This window comes from Molossus molossus, unplaced genomic scaffold (assembly GCF_014108415.1).
Source record: "Molossus molossus isolate mMolMol1 unplaced genomic scaffold, mMolMol1.p scaffold_m16_p_4, whole genome shotgun sequence".
In the NCBI taxonomy this organism is placed as follows: domain Eukaryota; kingdom Metazoa; phylum Chordata; class Mammalia; order Chiroptera; family Molossidae; genus Molossus; species Molossus molossus.
The window spans coordinates 25447099-25471634 of record NW_023425377.1 but is presented as its reverse complement, the minus strand read 5'-3'; the positions used below and the strand labels follow the sequence as shown (position 1 = coordinate 25471634).

General features: G+C 39.5%; 1 protein-coding gene across 2 annotated transcripts in view; it reads right to left on the bottom strand.

Moving 5' to 3' along the window:
• JAKMIP2 (janus kinase and microtubule interacting protein 2) overlaps nt 1–24536 on the bottom strand; it is a 160357-nt gene that overhangs the window by 19245 nt on the left and 116576 nt on the right. The window contains exons 7-18 of one of the 2 annotated variants that reach the window (XM_036239928.1): nt 22749–22805; nt 21531–21650; nt 20169–20297; nt 17677–17760; nt 16968–17030; nt 14010–14108; nt 12775–12873; nt 10818–10871; nt 9914–9979; nt 7022–7090; nt 4550–4627; nt 1970–2173 (exon numbers count right to left, since the gene is read on the bottom strand). In XM_036239928.1, the coding sequence (XP_036095821.1) occupies nt 1970–2173; nt 4550–4627; nt 7022–7090; nt 9914–9979; nt 10818–10871; nt 12775–12873; nt 14010–14108; nt 16968–17030; nt 17677–17760; nt 20169–20297; nt 21531–21650; nt 22749–22805 (1122 nt within the window). The remainder of the gene's footprint in view (nt 1–1969; nt 2174–4549; nt 4628–7021; nt 7091–9913; nt 9980–10817; nt 10872–12774; nt 12874–14009; nt 14109–16967; nt 17031–17676; nt 17761–20168; nt 20298–21530; nt 21651–22748; nt 22806–24536) is intronic. The other variant, XM_036239929.1, reaches the window with a different exon arrangement.

Here is a 24536-nt window from a genome sequence, read left to right as displayed (position 1 = left end):
AAAAGGGGTCAGTGGAACTGTCTGAGGCTTAGAAATGTAATGTACCTATCAGCTTAGACAGGCTAACTTAAAATACACCAACTCTTTTGTGAGTGAAGTACCTCAGCTGATTAAAGAGAGACTTAAAAGAGATGATAAGGTTTTAATCATAAATAAATTGAGATAGCCTGGCTGGTATGGCTCAGTGGTTGAGTGTCGACCCATGCACCAAGAGGTCGCCGGTTCAATTCCGGTCGGGGCACATGCCCAGGTTGTGGGCCAGATCCCCAGTGGGGTCATGCAGGAGGCGGCCAATCCATGTTCTCTTTCATGGATGTTTTTATCTCTCTTTTTCTCTCTCTCTAAAATCAATAAAGAAAAAATAAATAAATTGAGATAATTATCTGTCCATCTTAAAAAATAAACACTTCTGTGGTTCCATGACACAACTCCTGATTTGTTGAAGTGAATTAAATGCTTGGTGGCATAAGAAATTGATGCAGAAGATACTTTCATTCCCTGAAAAAGGAAAGGCGGCCTGCAGTAATGTAATGATGCCACGGAGTCTGTTATTCAAGGCTTCACACACTCTTCCCAGGGTCAAAACCCAGACCTTTAGCATGGAGTCTGAAGGGGCCTTGAGACAAACAGGATGTGTTGATCACCTCCTGACAAATGGCTTCCGAGTTCCCTGTTAGCCTGGGGATCTGTCAGCCTAGAGATCCACAGCTCCTGGCTACATCTGAATATGCTAAGTGTTAAGTTGCCCATATACTGTTCTTATTGGTGTTATCAAGTAACCCCTGTTCCTTTTCCACTCACCTTGATCTCGTGATGACCACATGAGAGTCTTACTTCTTGTACAGAGTTTGCATACCAAATACTATAGCCTGGCACCTCCAATTCTGGAATTCTTACGGAATCTGCTTTTAATCTATTCCTCACCTGCTAAGCTATGACATGGACTAAGAATTGGATGAAGAATTTTGGCCTGGCTGGTGTGGCTCAGGGGTTGAGCATCAACTTACACACCAGGAGGTCCCTGGTTCGATTCCAGGTCAGGACACAGTGGAGGGTGTGCAGGAGGCAGCCAATGTTTCTTTCCCTCGTCATCTATATTTCTATCTCTCTCTCTCTCCCTTCCTCTCTCTGAAATCAATAAAAACATATCTACAAAAACTTTATAAAAAAGAATTTTGGCTAAAGTGAATACCATGTGTCTATTTTGAACCTCACTTGTATAGACACATCATATAAATCATACATGACTCAAGCTGCATATGTATAATCAAGTGGTTATGTACACTGGCCTTGCAGTCAGGTGGACCTGGGTTGTAATCCTGCTCTGTTGCTTCCTATCTGTGTCCTCTTGGGCAAATCATGTAAGCACTCTTGTTTCAGAATCATTATCTCCTCAACTGGGACAGTAAGGGACCTTACCTTCATGGGCTCTTGTGAAGATGAAATGAAATGAGTAAGTAGAACCCTTAGTTTATTTGCTGACATATAGCAAATGCCAGGAAGTAGGTAGCAGCTTCCAAGCTTTGTTGTTGCTGCTGCTGCTTGTGCTGGGAATAAGACAAAAGTCCCTGTGTTCTTGGACCCTATTCAGATTGTGTATCAGGATAGGTATGGACTGGGCTGAGTAAGAGGAAGAAAGCATTATTCTTGTCCTGGGGGAAGTCCTGCCTTCCTGCATAACAGAGATAATCAGGCGTCATGAGATTCAAAGTGTATTTCATGACGAAGCAGTTACAAAAACTAGTAGCCATATGCAGTGCTTCTAAAATGCCAATTTTCTTAAGGGCGAAACAGTCACCCTTTATCTGAATGTAGGTAGAAAACAACAGTTATTTATTTTACTCTCTGAAAATGGCTTCTAGCTCCTGGGCTTCTCCATACCCATACTCATTATAATGTACTCAGTGCTAAGTCCCATTTGCTTCGTGCCGAGCCTACCCGGGCCTACCCGGGAGTCCCCCATCCTCACCTGGTGTGCTTGCTGCAGGAGCTCCATCCTCTCCTGCAGGATCTGACAGTCATACTCTCGGCTCTTCCTCAGCATCTGCCGCCGCAGCTTTTCCACGGCCGTCCTCAGCTCCTCTTGCTGCTTTTCACTTAATAATTCACCAAACTTGATAACCGTTTCTTGCTGCAGAGCATTGTACAAAGTAGCTTCTAGTTCCTGGATTCTCTGGCAAATAGAATGAGCAAAGTCTAACTTTGGAACTTAGCATTTCTGGGTAGTGTGTGAGTGTATACATGCATGTGTGAATGGAAAAGGATGCATTCTCTTTGTCTGACAGGATCGGAGCAACAAAATAAACTTCATAGCTTATCCAGACTAGCTGCCCTCTGGGTGATCCCCTTTATAAGATTCTGTAAGAGTGATCTGGTCAATAATTTCACTTCTTGGATAATGAGAAACTAGTTCTTTTCCTTGGACAACCTTCAGTTTTAGAAAGTTCTTACTTTGTTAGAATAACTGTGCATCCTTCTATTCTCAAATGTAGCTGAAAATAAGTTTGTTTTCTCTTCCATTTTGGCAGGCCTTAAGGTATTTAAAGACATCTATTATGGTGGCCATACTTTTAGAAACAAGTATTGCAAAGTGGTCAAAGTTGGAATAAAATACTTGAAGTTAGAGATAAATTCCATGCACAAAATGCCACGTCTCTTCCACATAACATATCTCTGTTCCTGAAGATGGTGTTACAATCTCCATATTTGCTCTTAAAATAAAAATTAGGAAATATGATCTAAAAGTGGCTGACAGTCTCTGGAGTTGGTCTGTTTTTAAATGGTCTGAGACTTACAGTTGCTCTAGCTAGAAAAATGCCTCTCAAATCTTCTCTTTTTGGATGAAAAGTCTATTCTTCCTTACATTCCAGTTTTTTTTTTGTTTTTTTTGTTTCCAAAATATACAATCTTATTCCCTATGACCTTGACAGAGGTAAATGGATGTGCCCTGGTGAGAGATGTTTTCCTAGCTCTTGTCCTGGACTATGCAAATTTCATCTTTTTAAAGTTAAATATCGGCCCAGCTGGTGTGGCTCGGTGGCTGAGCATCAACCCATGGACTAAGAGGTCCCAGTTCTATTCCCAGTCAGGGCACATGCCCAGGTTGTGGGTCCAGTCTCCAGTGGGGGACATGCAGGAGGCAGCCAACTGATGTTCTCTCTCATCGGTGTTTCTCTCTCTCTCTCCCTCTCCCTTCTTCTCTCTCTAAAATCAATAGAGAAAAATTATTTTAAAAAATGAAGTTAAATATTGCTGTCTGAACAAGAACTCAGTGATCGGACACAAATACACAGCTCAGTCCTTTTATGTACAGACAGAGGAGGCAAGGAGAAAGGGTGGGAAGAGAGGGGAAGAATCATTTCCTTCTGTATATTCTAGTGACCAACTCATTCTCCCCTTTTCCCATCAAGTAATGCTCAGAACCTTTTATTCATTTCGAGGTGGGGGAAAATATCAATTCATCTTTGTTCCAAGCAGAAACTAAGTGCTTCGTTCTTTTCCCAAAAGCGACATAGGCTGCTTCCGGGAAGGCATGGTAACCTCTACCGGCAACTCCCTGAAACACTCCTCTTCCAAGTTCACTCTCTTTCTCTTGAGTCATTATTGTGAATTAATGGGGCGGGGGAGGAGGGTGCATTTGGAGAGAAGAAATGCAAGCTATAGTCCAATATCAGGAATTGCTTATTATGACTTTTGTACAGGGGAACGGATCAAGTTGCTCCTCACTCAGCTGACCTGTGGGACAGAAGGCACAGCCCCTCTACTGAGTGCGGTAGTTCAGGCCACCGTGTCTGCAGTCAGAGCTAAATGTTGATCCAAGTTGAGCAGAGTTCTTTCATTCTCAAAGCCTCGTGTCCTCATATGTATTATAGAAATAGCATCATCTATACTTCATAGGGTTGTTGTGAGATATACCACTATATATATATATATATAGTATCTATATAAAGATGTATATAACAGCCCCAGCCAGTGTGGCTCTTTTGGTTGGAGCATTGTCTCCTACACCGAAAGGTCACAGGTTCCATTCCTAGTCAGGGCACATACCAAGGTTGTGGGTATGATCCCTGTTGCGGTGCATGTGGGAGGCAACTGATCAATGTTTCTCCTACATCAATGTTTCTTTCTTTCTCCCACTCTCTTCTTCTCTCTCTCTCTCTAAAAAAAAAATGAACAAAAAATAAAACCTCTTAAAAATGCATATAACATTAAACTAATATTAAAGACTTTATTACTGTATCCCTAGATTAGGCTCCCAATTGGATTTAATTCATTTTCTCTTCAATCTACACTGCCATATTATATAATGATGCATTTAATTAAAAATTTTAAAGGTATAATTAGGTAGTTATTAAGCATTATAATAATATTATAACAGCAAAGAGCTACAGATAATATTTTCTAAAATAAGTACTGGAAACCATTGAATAAATAAACCATTGCATATCGTGGTCTATTCGAGTATGTGACATGACAAATTAAACAGGACACTTTCCTCCCAGTATGTGATGTAAACACTCCAGGTGTTTTGGTTGCTTGTTTTACCTACCATATATGCTTGGTCAAGCGCTTGTTTCCTGTAGTCTAGTTCTTCCTCCAGATAGCCTTTGATTTTGCAGAATTGTTCCTATAAAACAGGGCCATGTTGATAAATAGAGTCAGCTTAGTTAACCAGAAAGTGATATATAATTGTATCGATCAATGTTTTCTCTAATTTCTTCGCAAGACAAATCACTAGTATTTGTAGGGTCATCGATTTCGTCTGTTAGGGAAATAGTTCAACTTTCATCGTCTCTCGAAGACAATGGGAAAATCAATGGAAAGAAGCATAAAAGACATAATGAACACTCCACATGGAATGCTTTAAAGGATTTTTATGCCAATCCAAGAGTATGTGATCAAGGATAGATTTTGACAAGATAAATGTTAACTAATAAGTATATCTGTGCAAAAATATTATGATAGTGTATTTTTGTAAGAATGCTATAAGGTGTAATAGAGCAGATTTGAGTTGTATAATAAAGAACTCATCCAAAGCCAGCTGTGCATGATGAGCAAACACACAGACAGATGAATTTAGAGAGTGGTGGTGATTCCACCCACCACCACAGAGCCTCTTAACCACAGTGCTCAAAGCCAGCATGAGCTGGAGACTTGCATCTCATGTTCCCTTGCCATCCTCCGCTTCTGTGACTCTCATATTGTGAGCATTTTGCCATTAGTATTTAAAAATATATTTTCACGTATAATATAGCCCCAGGTAAGTCATCTTATTTCTTTATGTGCACCACTGCTTCTAGCACATAACTGTCTGCATGAGTACTTTTGCTGATGACTTTCTTGATTACCTCTGAGCTCCAGTACCTAGGACAGTTCCTGATACAGGTTGAATGTGTAATTAACATTTGTGCATTTAAAGGTTTTTTCCAAAGGTATTTTCTATATAAACAGTTCTTGTTATGCACTTTGACTTTAGAACCTAACTTCTTGATAAAATTTAAGCCCTGTGTAAAATATAAGCAAATGATCTATAATCTGTCACATACTATATAAATGCAAGTGGTTCTTATTACAGGATTCCCTAACCTGATATACTACTTGCTTTTTTTAGTTTTTTTTTTTTTTTAGTAATAATAACATTAATGGCAGTACAGTTATACAATTCTATTATACATTGCTGTAAGTTAATAATGGCCAACTCCTAGGCTTGGAAATTAAAAAGTAATAATTAATTCTGGTAAAATACACACAATATAAAATTTACCATATTATCACTTTGCAGTGTACAGTTCAATAGTGTTAAGTATATTCACATTGTTATGTAACCAAGCTCCCAAACACTTTCCATCTTGCAAAACTAAGACTTTATATCCATTAAACAAAAACTCTTTACTTTCTCCTCCTCTTAGCTCCGACAACCACCATCTACTTTCTGTCTCTATGAGTTTGACTACTCTAGATACCTTGTATCAGTGAAATAATAAAGTATTTGTTTTCTGTGACTGGCTTATTTCACCTAGCATCATGTCCTCAAGGTTCATCCATGTCACAGCATATGTTGGAATTTTCTTCCTTTTTAAAGGGTGACTAATATTCCATTGTATGTATAACCACATTTGCTTACCCATTCATCAATTGATAGACACTTGGATTGCTTTCACATTTAAGGTATTGTGAATGTTGCTCCTTGAACATGGGTGTACAAATATCTCTTTGAGACCCTGTTTTCAATTATTTTGTGCGTATACCCAAGGTAATATTCCTGGATCATACATTAATTCTATTCGCAACTTTTTTGAGCAATCGCCACTTTGGTTTCCGTAGTGGCTGCCCGCCCTGTCACAGTTCCATCAACAGTGCACAAGGTTCCAATGTCTCCATAGCCTCACCAGTGCTTGTTATTTTCTGTTTTTTTTTTTTTGTTTTTTTTTTGAGAGTATCCATACTAATGGGTGTGAAGTGGCTTGGAGATTTTCAAAATCAGAGTTATACCCACTATTTCTGTAATGTTTGCTAAAATTATACATGTTAAAAAATTATTTAACCTAAGAGAAAACTCCTAACTGAATTTTCTTCAGCATTAGTTTTGGAAATATTACAAAAATACATGAGCCCATCTGGTATGGCTCAGTGGATTGAGCTTCGTCCAGTGGACTGAGATGTCCAGGTTTGATTCTGAGTCGGGGCACTTGCCCGGGTTACCAGGCTCGATTCCCAGTAGGGGGCATACAGGAGGCAGCTGATTGATGTTTCTCTCTCACATTGATGTTTCTCTCTCTCCCTTCCTCTCTCTCTAAAAAAATCAATAAAACATATATTTTTTAAAAAACATGATTGTTTTGGAGAATACAACTTGAAGTTGTTGGATACTTCTGGGAATTTTGTTCCACAGTCTGTAAACAAAACAGTGGTAAGTTTACAAACTTTCATCCCTGCCAAATAGAACTGGCAGAAAACAGTTATTTCCCATTTGCCTGGTCAAACTTTCTTCAGTTTTATGATCTGTCATCTTTGTACTTACCATGTCACTTTCCAATTCCATCATTTTCTGGTGCAGGGCAGCCTCTGCTCCTTCAATTTGCTGAATCCACTGAACAAGACAAAAGTGTTCGACATGATTCCTCGATATGGTGTATACAGTGCTTTCTACAGAGGTGCTTAGTCGCTTCCCCTTATATCTCAGGAAACAGACCAAGAACTGAAGTGAAAACTTGGTGCATTTTATCTCTCAGTTCAGAAAAAAGACTATAGTTCTCTATTCATTCATTCCTTTATTCATTCATTCCACAAATGCATTCACTGATGTCTACCATGTGTAAGGTCATGTGGAGCTGTGATGGTAACCATCGCACATTTGTCCAACAGCACATTTTGCCCCATTGAAGGACACCATGGAAGGCTTTCTTAGGAAGTGACAATTGCACTGGAATCTGAAGAATGAGTCAGAGGTGATCAAGCAAAAAATGAGGGGCAAGTTCCAACCAGAAGAGATGTCCAGTTCTCCATGGACTGGACATAATGAAAGAAAGAAGGTCAAGGAGACCAGAGAAACAGCAATTTTCAATATATAAAACAGTACAGCTAAGTGTTGAAGAATTGTTGTTGTTGAGTAGAGACGTTTTAAATCACATAAAATGAAATTAGAAAATTTTCCTAACACTTAAAACATATCATTCTGTTATATGGCATTGAGGTTATCATTGATTAATATCCTGAATAAATGTAGATTTTGAAAATTATGGTGTGAGCCTACCACATATATAACTTAAAGGAACAAATTCTTATAATGTGTCTCTACCAAGTTAAACATTAGCTTATCCCTTCAGGAAGTAATTGGGCATAATAATTAACTGTGGGGTTCTGGAAGCAGATTGAGTCTGAATCCCAATTCTAGCTTTTCATGATTGTGTGACCTTGAAAGGATGGTTACCTGATTTCTATAAGCCTCAACTTTCTTACCTGTAAAATGGGATTAATAATCATATGAAGATTAAAAGATATATTTTATGTAACCAGGGAGAGCAAATCCCAAAGATCACTTCACATGTAAATCCCTCAATACATCTGTAACAGATAAGGCCTTAAAAAAAAAAAAGCATAACCACAAGGCCATTTCCACATCTGGCAAAATTATTATTAATTGCTTTTGCTGTCTGATACCTGGTCCATATTAAAATTTCTCCATCTGTCAGTAAAATGTCCTTTTTTTCACACTTGGTTTGTTTGAATCAGGATGTCAATAAAGATCACTTCACTATTCCTTAAGTACCTTTTTATTTTCCTTCATGTCATTGTTTTGTTCGAGTAAGGTGATTGGCTCATTTGCACTGTAGAATTCCCTCATTTCAGATTGTAGTTAGCTGATTGCTTGCTCATAATTTCATTTAATTTAAAGCATGCTTTATATGCATTTAGGAATTGAGGAAGTATCTCAAGGGACTCATACAGTTCTCATTTTATCCAGCCAATATATGACTCAACTAGGCGCCGATTCTCAAGCACCTTGAAAACAGCTGGCTACCAGCCCTCTCCACCTGCTCTTGCCTCTCCTCACTCTTCCTGCCATTGACCAGGTTTAGACACAAGGGGGCAGAGCACACTCTCAGGTTGGGCTTTCTGAATGAGACTGCAGTGAGCTGCCACCAAGTCACAGAATCAGTGGGAAACAATTTGTATGTTACACACCCAAGGAAAAGCCTATAAAAACAGCCATACTCCAAGTTTACCACCTCTCCATTGTTAAAGAGAAAACCCCAGGCCCAAAATGGCATCGCTTGTGCTAAGGCCCATGCTACCAAACCTAAACTTAATACCTAACCTAACTGCAGTTTTGACCTTCACTGGAAATGTAACCCTAATCAACCAGCCCGGAATTCTCTGGTCAACACCAATGAGGTAGTCTGTCACTAGAGCCCACTCCATCCACCATAGGATGAGGAGGTAATCTGCGTGACAAAACCTTTGCTGTTCCCTGCCCCCCACCCTCAGATGTCCTGGCCTAAAAATAATATTTCTTTTCTTTTGTTAATAGCTCCCTTGCGCCACCCTTCTTCCCATAAAGCCTTTCCGTTTTGTACAACGTCTAAGAGTGCGCTTGTAGTTCCCAGATGGGACGCTGCCCGATTTATGAATTGCTTAATAAAACCAATTAGATCTTCAAATTTAAGAAAGACAAGTGCCACATGATTTCACTCATACGTGGAATCTAATGAACAAAATAAACAAACAAACAAAGGAGAAGGACTCATAGGTAGAGAACAGACTGACAGTTGTGAGAGGGGAGGGGGGTTGGGAGTTCGGTGAAAAAGGTGAAGGGATTAAGGAGAAAAAAATAACAACCAAGAACTCAGAGATACAGACAACAGTATGGTGATTACCAGAGGGAAAGAGGGGTAAGGGGAGGTAGAAGAGGGTGAATGGTGATGGAAGGAGACTTGATTTGGGGTGAAGAACACACAGTGCAATGTACAAATGATGTATTATTGAATTGTACACCTGAAACCTATATAATTTTATTGACCAATGTCACCCCAATAAATTCAATAAAAATTAATAAAAAGGATCTTCAAATTTACTTGGTTGAATTTTGTTCTAACCAAACCCTTCTTTATTGGTTTACCCACTTAGTAGGGATTGCTTGACTAATATAATTTAGAAAGTTTTTCATTTTTTAAGAATTACATTTTTTAAGAGACTTCAAAGCAAGAATTATCCACCCACCCCAGATCAGTGTGTAGACATTTTTGGTGTGTGTTCTCATTCTATCTGGGTTGTATCACCCTGAAAAATAAAATATTTATTAGGTATTCAATAATGCAAAGTCACGTGCAAAGAGACCGTCCTATAACCCTACCCTGCTCTTAGGTGTTAAGCCAGACACCGAGATGATTTGAATGTTAGCACAACTTATTACCTTCTCTGCCAGCGACAGCACAGTACTGGCCTGAATTATGGCCACTTGTTCTTCATTTCTCAAATTCTGTGAAAAAGAAAGAAAAGAAATAAGCCGAAGACATTTAAGATATTTACATTATCCGAAAATATTGCCTAAGTGCTGCCACAGACACAAATGCATGGAGCCTTAACAAATGCTCAGTGCAAGAATACTTCTGAACAAAGTTCATTCAAAACCTGTAAAAAGTCTTCTGTGATTTTTTTATGCCACTCTAATACCGACTTGATTTGTTTCACTGTAGGCATACTTCGTTAATAGTCATGTTATGAGAAAAGCATGAACCAAAATGAAATGAAAAGTAATCTCTGCATAGCAGTTTGATGTGATTTAATTGATACTGTTCTCTCCTTTGACAAACTTTTAAGGGATAAAGTGGTGTGACTCCCAACCTACATTCATTCATTGACTAGTTCAATGAACAGTCCTCCTACTGAATGAATATGCCTTGACCCTGCCTGGAAGGTGTTTTTAGAAAGCAAAGGGATTATAGTTTCCTAGTCCATTTTTATGGGGCTGCCACCAACCCTACTATTCAGCACCATTGGCAACTGCATGACTGATTAATTTCATGCTGGATGCCTCCAAGCAACAGTCAGAAGGCAATTAGCTTTAATCAGCGCAGATGTGGTTGGCATTCAAATCAGAAACCTGGTCTTGAAAAGCATTTTACCAGTTCCCATTTCTGCCACTACCTTCCAGAGGTCCCGACAATCCCTTAGCCAAGTTGTCTGACAAACTGTTGACTCTCTCCAGGGAGCTACATCCTGCTATTATCTTACACAACGTGATACGTTGGCAAGAACTTCTTGCCTCTCATTCGGCAAATTCATTTCTTTTCTGCACTTATTTAATTCATACTTACCCCATTGTCACCTAAGATATCAAGCTGCTTTATGAGATCAGGGATGTTCACATCCTGCAAAATCAATGAGACACACTCAAGTCAGCGACACAAAGGTGGCTTAGGGTTCTTCCAGTGCCTCAACCCGAATATAGAGGAAACATTTGAACACCCATGATTCCTCGGGTTTTCAATCAGGTACGCCTGATTTTAAGTTTCCATTTGGCTTCTTACAAACTGTGTAAACTTTGGAAAACGACTTAACAGTTCATTTTCAATTTTGCTAATTGCAAAATGGAGGTAGAAAATACCTCCTTCATAGGCTGATCTTGAGGATAAAGAGATTATCTACAAAAGAGTCTAGAATGTAGTAAAGGCTGAAATTAGCTCATTAATTTTTTTCTTATAGTTGTCAAATTCTTTTCTCAATTATGGTAGATTTCAGGAGTAAAGAAAAGGAAGGGAGTAGATATAAATAGTGAACCAATTTCATTCTAATTAATAGAATTCTGACCTGGTTGAGATTTTGACTGCCACATCAAAAACTATATAGCAGTTACATTTTTTTTTTTTTTTTTTTTTTAGTATTGAACTTTAATTCATATTTTTGGAAACAGCTGATTTTTACTATAATCCTTGAATCAATGTAAAGCAGGTGCATGCCATTTGAAAGAGTTCCCTTGGATATAAATGACATCCATTGGATTAGATTGTTTATGATTTATCTAAAGAAAAAAGTAACCAAGGAAAAGATGAAGCAAAATGCTTTTCATTTCATTAGAGCTGATTAAAAAATTGCTTTGCTTTACAAATTCCCATGCAGCCCAGGAAGGCCAGGAGTTTACACATCGTGAAAGTGGTTTAAGATGGAAGTCAAGGAAACACAATTTTACTACCTGGTCTCCTCCCCCTTTTTACCTCATTAGTACCACTTTGTCCTCTTATGTTCAAATGCAGTATAGTGGATCCTACCACAGGGCAACATCTGGCTCCATCTCATAGGCAGAGAGAAGGCAACTAAAGCAGTCTATTTAGCAGCTCAAAGTAGGAGCAGGAAGGGCCATGCAGAAAGTAAAGGAAAGACCAGGAATAGTCTCAGGCTTCCCAGCTTTATCTCTGGAATAGACAGTCACCGTGTGACCTCATTACATTGAAGGACAGTATTGATTCCAGGAGATGCAGCCACCTCCATTCGACCTTCATATGCATTTACAACGTGTTCCAGTATCACTACAGATAGGGTTATATTTTGTCTAACTGAGCAATATGTCATACACTTTCATAAGAGAAATCGTCCCTACATTAAACATACCTAAAGGGACGTGGACTAGAAGATGTCAAGGTGTCTTTTATGCTGACATTCCAAGATTATGACTTCCACAGCCTCACAACAAACAACACAACAGCGGGACCCGACAAATCCATTTTTACCTGGCGTACTTGAAATACGTTCATTGGAGTACTGAGTTCATTTACTAGTTCTTCTAGATAATTAAGGGTCACTATCTTAATGTTTTGATTTCATATCATTCTTTATGTCACTCCATTCTAAATAATCCTGGCTTCCTGAGTTCGTTGTTACCATTCACACCTGTCACACTTTATGTTCGATTGATTTTCGAATGCACGTGACTATTTTCAATTCCTACACAGTCAAAAAAGATGTCAAAAGATATCCCACCTAGCTGGTGTGGCTCAGTGGACTGGACTGAGAGGTCCCAGTTTGATTCCTGGTCAGGGCACATGTCGGGGTTGTGTGCTCGATCCCCAGTAGGGGGTGTGCAGGAGGCAACCGATTGTTTCACATCGATGTTTCTATCTCTCTCTCCCTCCCTCTCTCTCTAAAAAATCAATAAAAACACATTTAAAAAAATGACATCCAGTGACCGAAAGACAAAATAATCACGTGCAACTTCCCCTTTTCCAATTCCCAGTTTTTCTACTTTCTACAAACATAAAATATCAAACATCTGCCTACCTTGACACCTTCTTTCATACAGTAGATCTGGAGAGCACTCACACCATCTGAGAATGGGTGAATCTGTAGATTAAATGGAGGGGACCGTCTCTCTCTTTCCTTGAAATACAGTGAAGAATATATGGGCGTTAAAAAAAAGCAACAATTGATCAAACACTAAACCAGTTGTCTGCTATTTCAGCAGTTTATCAATATAGCATTTGCAAAAAAAAAAAAGAAACTCAAGGTGTTCATGAGTAAATTTAACAGAAAGTACTGATTAGTCAATAAAGGTGTGAAAGGGAATTTATAGATGGTGTCATTCAATCTTGCAGATTTTTTGATCAGGGAAATGTGGGAAGTGGAGGTGCATTTCAAACTATATGAGTACTTTGTGCTATCAGGTATCACCAAGAAGTCTTATGGCAGCTAACAGACTTTTGCATGTTCAATCCACTCAAGCTTTATGAATAAGATACATGGGTTACCAAAGACAACTCTTTTTCACTGAGATATACCAACTGCTAAGTGTCCAGACCTCATTTGAAATAATCTCAAGAAGAAATTGCTGGCAAAACAAGAGAAATCAAATGGGAATTTTTCTTATCCTTTACATTTCAACATACATTTGATCAGATCCAAGCCAGATTCTGCAGGTTACAATTAGAATCTGATTTGATTGATATGTTTCACTTAAAAAACAAAACAAAACAAAACTCTGAAATTTGGTCAGATTAACTGAAGTATTTCCCAAAACAAGTTACCTTGCTTCTTAGACTTTGGCATAAAATCATGATAGACTAAAAAGGCTGACTGACAAATGCAAGTGTCTAATGATAGAATAGTTTTGTATGTAGCACATTCTGATATATAATTCTTAAGGCGACATTTTTTGAGTCCGAATGCAATGAAGGATGGCAATGATTATTTCAAAGCAATGAATTATTGATCACATTTTAAATCTCCTCTTTAATTATTTAAAAACGATGCCTTAGTCTTGTTCACAAAGGCAAAAATAGTGTTGAAAAAATACGCTATCTGAGCAGAGAATCCTGAGCCATACCAATGCTTTACCACTCACTAATCGCAGTACTTGGGCAAGTTATTTAACCTCATCTATAAAATCTTGATTGTGGTTGTGAGGTCCAATGAGAGTATGCAGCTGCAATGCTTAATTCAGCACCTCACACATAGGACATGCTCAGTGTGTTAGTTGTTATGATTATTAATTATCATCATTACGGTCATTTCCTTACTTCTAGCTCTAGGTTTCGAAACTCCAGCAGCTCATTCTGGTCTCTGGCATCTTGCAGTTCCTGTTGTAACCGGTGATTCTCTGCCTCCTGTTTTTCTATCTAATAAAGTAAATCCTCAAATTAGGTGAACATGGCCAATACAACTTTGCAAAGCAAACATGGATAGCACTCATTTACTCAGTGAATACATCATCTAGACCGTGAAATAAGTCCCAAATAGATGTGAATAAGGTAAGCGCTGGCTTTCCTTCTAGTCATCCTGTGGCTGAGTTTTTCGGGTCACAGAGGAAAATGCTGGAGGACACCTCCACTCACTGAGATAAAGCCTAGAGACCCTGTGAGTAGTGAATCTAAGAGTATTCATTATGCCCTTATTGCGAGCCAGGGACAGTGAGGTAGAACTATATTTCATGGTGTAAATAATGAAGACATACACCTCTTATTTCTGGAGTTACAAGTTGTTGGAAAAATAATTGTTAAAAAGTCTCTGATCAAAGCCCTGGCCAGTTTGGCTCAGCGGTAGAGTGTCAGCCTCTGGACCAATGAGTCTCAGGTTTGATTCTGGCCAAGGGCATGTACCTCAGTTGTGGTTTGTCCCCGGCCCTGGTTGGGGTCGTGCGGAAGGCAACCCGTCGATGTGTCCCTCTCACGTCGATATTTCTCTTTCTCCCCCTCTCTCTCCTTCCTACTCTATCTGAAGATAAATAGAAAAATATCATCAGGTGAGGATTAAAAATAAATAAATAAATAAATAATAAAAATGTAAAAATCTCTGATCATACAAAAACTTTGCTGAATTCCAGTTACCTGCAGAGTGAAGCCAAACTCCTCAGCACGGAATTCCAAAACCTTGTTAGTATGGTTACCACACAGCTTTCCAGTTTTACATGTTATCACTGTCACCTCAACACAGTCACACACTCACGGGTGACCACTCACACACTGGAATCTGGAAACCCGGATGTACCCCATGGGCCGACTACTTCAGGAACTGTCTGTGCTCACGTCTCTGCCTGAACAGGTGTGCTCCCGTTTCTGATCCAGGTGAGGACATGCTACACGTCCTTTAGCACCCAGCTCCGACATCTCCCCTCTTAAGAGGCTCCCCTGTCTATCCACTCAGAAGTGATTCCTTTTCCTTCTGCTTTCCCACAGGACCTCCAGTATAGGCTGATGGAGCATGGACTTCTGTTCCTTGTGTATAAACGTCCTCACCCTCTACACAGGGTCCATGTCTACAAGGAAGCAACACGTGTTCATGATCTGCGACGGGTTTGGGGCTGCCTTTGCTATTAGCTCTGGGTGGGCTTTATGCCCATTCACTATTTAAAATATTCAAGTTAGAAATGAAAGAACTGGGGCTTTTAAGCATCGGATGAATTTTACTTTCCCAAGTATACACACTTGTAGGATGTTTTGCTTTATTGTTGTTTAGTGGGGTTTTTTTTGTTTTGTTTTTGTTTTTTACTCTTAATAATCTGAGCTCAAAATTCTACTTTTAGCCCAAAGAAATCAAGACCAAATGAAATCAGGTGAAAGACATAATGGAAATTATTTTTTAGATGATAAACAGATGTAACAGCACTTATTTCTGGGCATCTCTGAGAGTACTAAAATCCCCCTTTTCTCATAGCCTCATGATATACAAAAATTATAGGAAAATAAAGATGGGGAAATAATAAGATATTAAGTGACATGAACTCATGTAGTCAATTCAAGTCTTTTTATGCTAGATTTTTGTGGTCTAGTGAATTTTCAAAAATTTTTAAAAGTTGGCTCAGATCACAAAAAAGATTCTACTTCCTAGATTCTTGGATTGGGATCAGAGATGGGACATTTGGGGACATTCCTGGTTCTGGGGTTAGTGCTAACAAATAGATCATTGGATTGCAGGCTGTAATTCACAGATCACAACCAATGTCTGATGAAGTTTCTTTATAGGGATGCTTAACCTTTCTGAGAGTGAAAGTGCTCAGTCCTGAAATACCCACCTACAGTGTATGTATCATCAGCTCTGCCTCTCGTCATGCAGAAAGTGAGACAGGATGTCCTAACTTTGCCAGACCAGAGGGGGAGGAGGACAAGTATCTTCTTTCGTTTCTCATAAAGGTGTTGTGGTCAATATTTATTACTTGTCAAAGCTAGTACATATTGGTAGAAATTACTCTAACATAATGTCTATATATCTTTGGGTAGACCTACAGAATTATTTCCATTATTCCAATGGGCTTGCAAATTCTGTTTTTGTCAAGAATAATAGAAGCTTATTTTGTAATTTTTAAATTAGATTCCTGGAAGGTAAATACCAAAGGAAAAGCCACCTTTGAACTTAAAATGATCTCTCTTATATTTCATCGCCCCAAACCAAAATAACATATCTACTGGGACTAAACCATGCTTTTGCACCCTGATTTATTGAACAAAATCCTGGACATGCAGTTCTGTGTTTTGGAGGCATGTTTTAAAAAGTTCTTTTGTTAAAAGAAATGAACAGCCAAGTTTAGCAAAAAGACTGAGAGTGAGAACACTGTCTGCGATAGGTTGCAGCATGGTCTTGGAGTCGTTACCTGTCACGTCCTTGCACAAAATAACAAGTCCTATTCATCGTGTGCTTTGGGTAGATGGACAACCACATAGGATGTGTGCACGTTTGGGTGTGTGTATATATATATACGGCAGATATACAGTATATATATATGGTTAGGAAATCATTAGGTCTTAGGGATCACATCCCTTAGCGTCGGCGCAGCGCCCAGCACAGAGCCATGCACACGTGCCACTCCACTGATGGTGATGGCGGTGACAGGGATGCAGTCGAGCACGCAGCAGAGGACAGTGCAGCGCCGAGAAGCCTCCCCTTCCCCTAGCCCCTGTGCCACTCCTGAGAGGACCCCCTGCTGCTCCTGGATCTCTCATCACTTGCTCCTCTGCCCCACTAGGGTGTTGCGCCCAACATACCTTTTCTAAAAGCTCCTGGTTTCTCTTAATGAAAAGTTGTTTATCTTCTACCCAGTGTGAATCCTGTTTGACAAAGAATATCGCGCAGTCAGCATTTCAGAGTGCCACGAGCGAGCCTGTGTTGCCAAACCACTTTGCCTCACCCAGTTTGCCTGCCAACCACTGGTAGACGACACCCACCCCTGCCAGCTCCTTATTCAAAGACACTGGGGCCAACGTTGCCAGGAAAATTTAACCCCCTTTTCATAGTCACTCACTCCCTCTCTACCTTTTTTTTTCAGTCTGAATAATCCAGGACCAGCCTTTTGGGGACTCAGAAGTGACCACACAGGCAAAATGTGACAAGGGTCAGAATGCACACAGGCTAGATACATATGGATGGAACACATTAAAATGCAGAACCGTAAATGTAGCAGAGGCAAGGAATGCAGCTGCAGGGGTGGGTCTTTATCTTAGTGGCTATGAGCAGCTAGGCTCGTTGTGCAGGGCTCCTCCTCCTCTGGCCTTCTCTCTCTTGCCCAGCCTCATTCGCTGGTGTGGCTGGGTTCACGCTCTGGCCAGGCAAACACCAGGGACAGAAACATAGAGCCGAACATTCTGACACACTTGAGAAAGGTCACTGTGGAGAGCCAAGCCGTGTCCTGGATGCGGCCCATGCACTGGGTGCTATAGGAAGGTCAGATCAAACCGCCAGCAAGCAAATGCCTACCTGCCCTTTCTGAGCCAGGGTCGCTTCCAGGTCCTCAATTTTGGCTTTATACCTTAGCACCTCTGCTTGGAGCTGTTCTTGAGCCTAGGGAAACCAAAAATCCAGAACTCCATGAGTAACATGGTTATTCAATATTTCTCTTCTCCTCGTCTTCCTTGATTAGAAACTCAACAAGGAAAAGAAAAAAAAAAAAAAAAAAAAGAATTTTCTATGACCCAAAGACGCTCTTCAAGCTATTTTTTATGATCTAAATTCTTGCTTAAAACTTTCACTGGCTCCCTTTGCCATTGGGATAAAATTCAAACTCTTTGCCTGGGGAGTTGAGATTTCCCGAGATGTTTCCAATCTTTTCTCACTGTCGGGGAACACCACAGAGGCCACCCCTTACGTGCTGGTGATCTCCGTGTCTCCTGGACACGCTCTGTTACTCTGTACTTCGCTCTCGTTTGAACGAGCTCCCCATCTGAAAAGGCTTCTCCCATTTTGCCCCTCCAAAATCTTCCCATCCTCTCAGAGCCAGCTTTGTACCCTATTTCAACCCACATCCGATCTGTCTTTGCAGGTAGGTTTGTATGTATCTACCAAGTGTTCTGTGTGTGTGTGTGTGTGTGTGTGTGTGTGTGAATAGTTTTGAACACAGATCTTGTATGGAACAACTTTACCTCATTTAGTCTAGTAATTTGGTTTTAGATTCTCTTACATTCTGTTTATGATCCTCTTTTCTGCAAAAAAAATTTTGTTTTTGTTTATTTTCTGCTCATACACATATTTTTCTCTTCTCTTATGATCTGAATAGGTTCTCTGTTACAAAGGTGAATAAAGTCAGCTTTGGTAGGTATACTTTCCTTATTTATGTCTTTGGGCGAATTAAATATTATGTTTATCTTTACGTTAATAGCCAGAGACAATGTTAAATCTTTATTTAGGTGGGAAAGTGAAATGAGAAAGAGAACTGGTTTCTACCTCATCACCTCTCCCAAACACAAGGCACATGCCATTATTTTAGTGGGCAATCCTATGCTGGTAAGAATGCTTAGTTCATGTTGATAAGGAAACCCACAGCTAAAACATGAAGGCACACACATGCATCCCTTTCTGATGATTACGTGCCTGTCTATGCCACATCACAGTGCTTTTTAAAAACATGTTTACTCCCGCCCTGGCCGGTTTGGCTCAGCGGTTGGAGCGTCGGCCTGCGGTCCAGAGAGACCCGGGTTCGGATCCCGCTAAGGGCGCGTACCTCGGTTGCAGTTTGTCCCTGGCCCTGGTCGGTTGTGCGGGTGGCAGCCACTCGATGTGTTCCTTTCACGTCGATGTTTCTCTCTCTCTCTCTGTTCCTCTCTCTCCCTCCCACTCTACCTGAACAAAAAATGGAAAAATGTCCTCGGGTGAGGATAAAAAAAATAAAAAATAAAAGATAAAAACATGTTTACTCCCATGTATGTATGTGTGCTACCATTTAAAAATAGAGAACTAGAATATCTACCCTTTCCCACTAAATAAATAACAGTAGCCCTACAGCACTCCGCAGCATAAAGTAGCCCCTCTAAATAGGAAGGAGGATAAAAATCTCCGGGTGGTCACACTCCTTCTTGCCCCTTGTAGATTAATCTATGGGGTATGGCATGGTGGTTATGACTTTAAACTCAGAAAGACTAGGTTCATATCCTAGCTTTACTCTAAGCTGCATCTCCTGGTTTTAATTAAGCCAACTAAGCTACATTAAACTCTTTCTACGATATTATTTCCACTCCTGTAAAAAGAAGATAATAGCATCTAACACATAGGGGTATTTAAGAATTACAGGAGGTACATGTATATAAAGTGCTCAGCACAATGCCTGGAACACAGCAAGCGCTGAGTGAATGTTAAATATTAATATTATATGTGTTTATTTTTTTCAAATAGGCTTATGAGAGGCAGTTGTGAAAAATGGAAGGAACATGTGACCCAGTAAGACTTGAGTTGACATCTCAGTTTCCCATTTATTACCCTGTGTGATCTTGGGCAATTCAATTAACTTCTCTAAACCTCAAATTCCTCTTTTGTAAAATACTTGCCTTAGGGAGCTGTCGTGAGGATGAAACGAGACAGTGAACATGCTTGGTAAGCTGTCTATGTCACACTGTGCACTTATTAACTAAGAAAGGAAACCATTGCTTTGGAAAGATAAAAGTTTGTCTTTTTCTAAGTGAGAAACTGAAAAAAAAAAGATTATCAACATTCAATATGGTCTAGCTTTGAAAATGTTAAGTTTTCAAATAGCAAGATACTCAACTATCTAAAAGGAACAAAAGCATCGATTCAAGCTGGTGCTAATGTCTCTAGATCCAAGGTTTGTTGACATAAAAGATACAACAGTTCAAAAGCCTCGGAGGAGAGAAGGGCACATGGAAAGCTCCCCTATTGATATTTTTATGTCCATGATTCTTTGTGCTGTGACCGCTGCATTAAAAAGGCCAATTCTGAGCACTCTCTGCAGACACACTAACCTTGGCCTCTCTCTCAGCGTCGATGATGCCTCCCGTCTGCTCCTGCAGGAGGGCGTATGCTCTTTGGAGCGCCTGGTATTCCTTTGTTAGTTGTCGAAATCGCAGCTCAGATTCTTCAGCTGCTAAACTCTTGAGGTGGAGAAAAACAGAAAGCCAAAAAATAATTATGGGAATTCAGTTCAGGTCCTGTGTTCAAGGTGAGATCTTAACATGTGTCTACTTTTTAAAGAGAAGTTGAAGGTTTGTTTGATTTTGAATTCAATGGGACTTGTTCTTAATTCTAAAGGACGTGGATGGACAAAAATATTGTAGTGCTTTAGGAGGGAGGTTGGGGAACTGGGTGAAAAGGTGAAGGGATCTAGAACTACAAATTGGTAGTTACAAAACAGTCGCAGGAATGTAAAGGACATAGAGAATATAGTCAATAACACTGTGATGACTATGTATGGTGCCAGGTGGGTAGTGGACATATCAGGGGGAACACTTTGTGAAGTATATGATTGTCTAGCCACTATGTTGTACATCTGAAACCGTTACAAAATAATATTGCAAGTAAACTGTCATTGAAAAAAAAAAAAATACTGTAATACTTTCCAGATGGACACCACAGAAATACTTAAGTATTTATTTTAATAAAAGAAGCATTTGTTTATACATTTCTGATCGTTACCTGTTGGGGCTTGGGTTACAGTCAATTTTGGGTCCAAATGAGAAGAATTTGTACCCTGATTATGGATTCAAATTTGAGAAAATGATATTGAGAGTTTTAGTCTCGCTTTTGCCCCCCAATACATTCATATCCAACAACTTCTTCCCCAGGTAAATTATGAAAAACATAGTTTTACAGTGTAAGGTCTCAAATTTCAGAGCACAATACGATCACCAGGGAGTTCTGTGAAAAACGCATATTTTGGGGTTCCACCCTAAAGACCCTGGGTCAGGAGTCATACGGTAGAGACCAGGAGTTCCACTGCAATTGAACTCCGATGGCTCTGATGAAGGTGGTCCTTCGCATACGCTGCTTAACACTATCCTAAATTATATCTACAAGCTTGTTCTTCCAAGCCTGTTCCTTGGTTCACAGGTTCCCGAGCTGAAGACTTTGGGACAGTAACTTTTATTTTGAAAGAAACCTTCAAGTTACAGAGCTGAACTTTAGAGAAGTTTCTAAAAAGGCTACAGGCCATGGGTGAACTATTTTCCAAAGGGTATCAAAGTCAAGTGCGGTCTCAAAATGGGTCGCTATTATGATATCATTTGTGCTGTTCACAATGGAGATAAGATGTGAAATGCTTTTTCTCCCCCTTAAAGGAAAGATGTGGTGACAATGTCACAGAAGACTGGAGACATGGAAAGGCTTACTTCATCCAGGTCATCGTCGGGAGTAGCTGGTGTTCGGTCTGTTCTGAATGAGGCCATGGATGATGTCTCGGAGTCCATAGAGTCCTCATCATAGCCAATAAATGGATCCAAAACCGGCCTCTAACGGAGGGAGAGCACAGTTTACTGACACGGGCGAAAGTGGGGAAAGTTGACATATAACTAAAGCACTGTCAACCTGCATATGTGCAAGTGAATATAGACGATGTGCATCCTTTACTGTTTCTTTAATGAAATAAAAACATAGATATGACCATAGTAATGCCAACAAATGTTTGTTCCACATTATTCAATTTCTGACATTTTTGGAAGATTCATTAATACTGGCTCTCTTCACAGAAACATCGTAGCCTCTTTGATAGCACATTTTATACCATGATGAGTTTGAGTAATTTACTCCTTCCAGTATTTAAAAATACTCCAGGGGCTCTGAAAGTCCCGGTGTCTATGTAAAGAGGATTATCAAATCAAGTCTTGTCGTCAAATTTTACATCCAAATTAAATGATGTACCTGATTTTTAAAAAAATCAAACAAACGGCTAAATTAAATAATAAAACTTGGTGGTTTTATTATTTAATAAGAGGCTATACAGATATTGGTGAATTGGGAATATCATTATCAATAATACTGTTCAAGTGAATAATGAACATATATCATTATTAATTTATTTATTTATTTATTTATTTATTTATTTATTTATTTATTTATTTATTTATTTTTTTGTGGTACATGCCCCTAGCAGGAAGGAACTGAACCTGGGACTCTCTGGTCCACAGGTCAATGCTCAACCACTGAGCCAAACTGGCCAGGGCAATAATGAACATATATCAGTCAGTTACAGGGTGGGTATCAGATGCTAATTATTCAGTGGAAGACATCCAGTCATGGGAGTCACTTGTATGTTCCTGGCGTGGGACTCTCCAACTTGTCAGATAATCCTTTCTCTAGAGGTCAAGCCTCATGGCTTCTCAACTCAGAGAAAGTCCCATTAAAGCAAACCCTTTTAATGCACAACACAATCATTGTGGGACTTCTGAGAACTATCAAGAGAAGAGATTTAAACATTTTTTTTTCTAGTGAATAAAGCCCAAGGTTTAAACTTCTCAGGAACATTTGATTTCTCACATCTTTGCAGGAAGATCACATGGCCTCACTTCTCTGGCTGTGGCCAAAGCCTGCACACCCGGTTCCCTCCTTACCTTGATTGGCTTGGAGCTTCTTCTGTGCTTTCTCCTGCGGATGAGCTTCTCTCGGTCCTGGAAAACAGAAGAAGGACTTTTCAGATCTTAGGTTAGTACATTTTTCTCTATAGGATTTTTTTGGTGTTGGTTGTTGGGTTTGTTTTGTTTTGCCAAGGCAGAGTTGTTTTTCCTGGAGGCATGATGAATTTCTATTTTAAGATAAGATTATGCTGTGTAAGTTTTAGCAACTTTGGGGTGTGATGCTTGAATATTTTCAAAGTAAGAATATTCTGCAACTTGTCCTGATAATCTATGTAGATTTGGGAGCTTCACAATGAGGAAGGGCACTGTGTTGCTAATCAGAATACTTTGTTTTGTTTTTTAATTAATTAATTACTTTTTTTGTTAATCCTCACCCAAGGATATTTTTCCATTGATTTTTAAATAGAGTGAAAGGGAGAGAGGAAGAGAGAGAGAGCCACACACATAGAAAAATATTGATGTGAGAGAGAGAGACACATTGATTGCTTGCCTCCCAGACAACCCCAGCTGGGGCTGGGGATAGAACCTGCAACCTGCCCTTGACCAAGAATTAAACCCATGACCCTTTGGTCCGAGGGCCAATGCTCTAAGTGCTGAGTCAAACCAGCCAGGGTAGATCTTTTGTTTTATACTCAAAGGTCGAGTAGCTCTGAAAATAGTTACTCATATTCTTCCAAAACACAATTCTTCAGTTCTCTAAGACACCAAATTACTTTAAATTTAAGTGTTGAAAAAAATACCATTTCACAATAAAGTAAAGCCTTATTCTTTTCATGTAATCACTTACAAGGCAGAGAGAGCTACCTTTGACTTTTCTTGGATCCTTATTCTCAGCCTCTGAAGATGGGAACAGTGTCTTGGTTGAAATTATCTAGGGCAATGATTTTCAACCTTTTCATCTCATGGCACACATGCACCAGCTACAAAAATTCTGTGGCACACCAAAAAGTATAGATTTTTTGCCAATCTGACAAAAAAAAAAAAAGGTATAATTCTGATTCATTCACACCGGGTGGCTGTCCTTGTGTTGGCTATTGTCATTTTTTAAAATTTGATAGTCTAAGGGAAGAGGGAGCAGTGCCCCTGATGGAATAGTCAGGTATTGCAACTTTTAAAAATTCTTGCAGCACACAGCTTGAAAACCGCTGATCTGGTGGGTTTTGCAGGGTTAGGGGAAGTTCTCTTTGGAATTTTCTGGGAGACTCAAAGAATATCTAGAAACAATGATTTGTTGATTCATTGTTGTGAACAGAGATATCCGGGGAATTTGATGTTCATCTACTAAGTACTTCAGGTATTTAATGTATAAATTCAAAGGTGGATGAAAGAAGGGGTACTTATGTCTCCCTGAGGGTGTGGTTGACATGCCTCAACATCCAAATTCTATAAGAAACTTTTAGCTTAAACTCAGCAACTTAAAGCCAAGCAAATTCCTGGACTGGTGAGTCTGCGAGGTTGACGTGTTATAAAGGGTGTGGAAGCGAATGGAGGGGCATAGCACTTCAGAAGGCCACGTTTGAGAAATAATCTGGTTTAAGTCAGTGGGGTTAACCTTTCTGATTTCTCACCTTTAGCCATAAACATATTTTGATCATGCAACTTCAATATATCTGAAACTTTAAAAAAGTGTATGCTTAAATTACCCTCCTATTAGACTATATACATTATAACATGTACTCAACATAGAACATTTTAAAAGGGTAAACCACAAGTAATTATACTCAAAAGTTAGAATCTTTTCTTCCCTCATTTGAATAAATCACC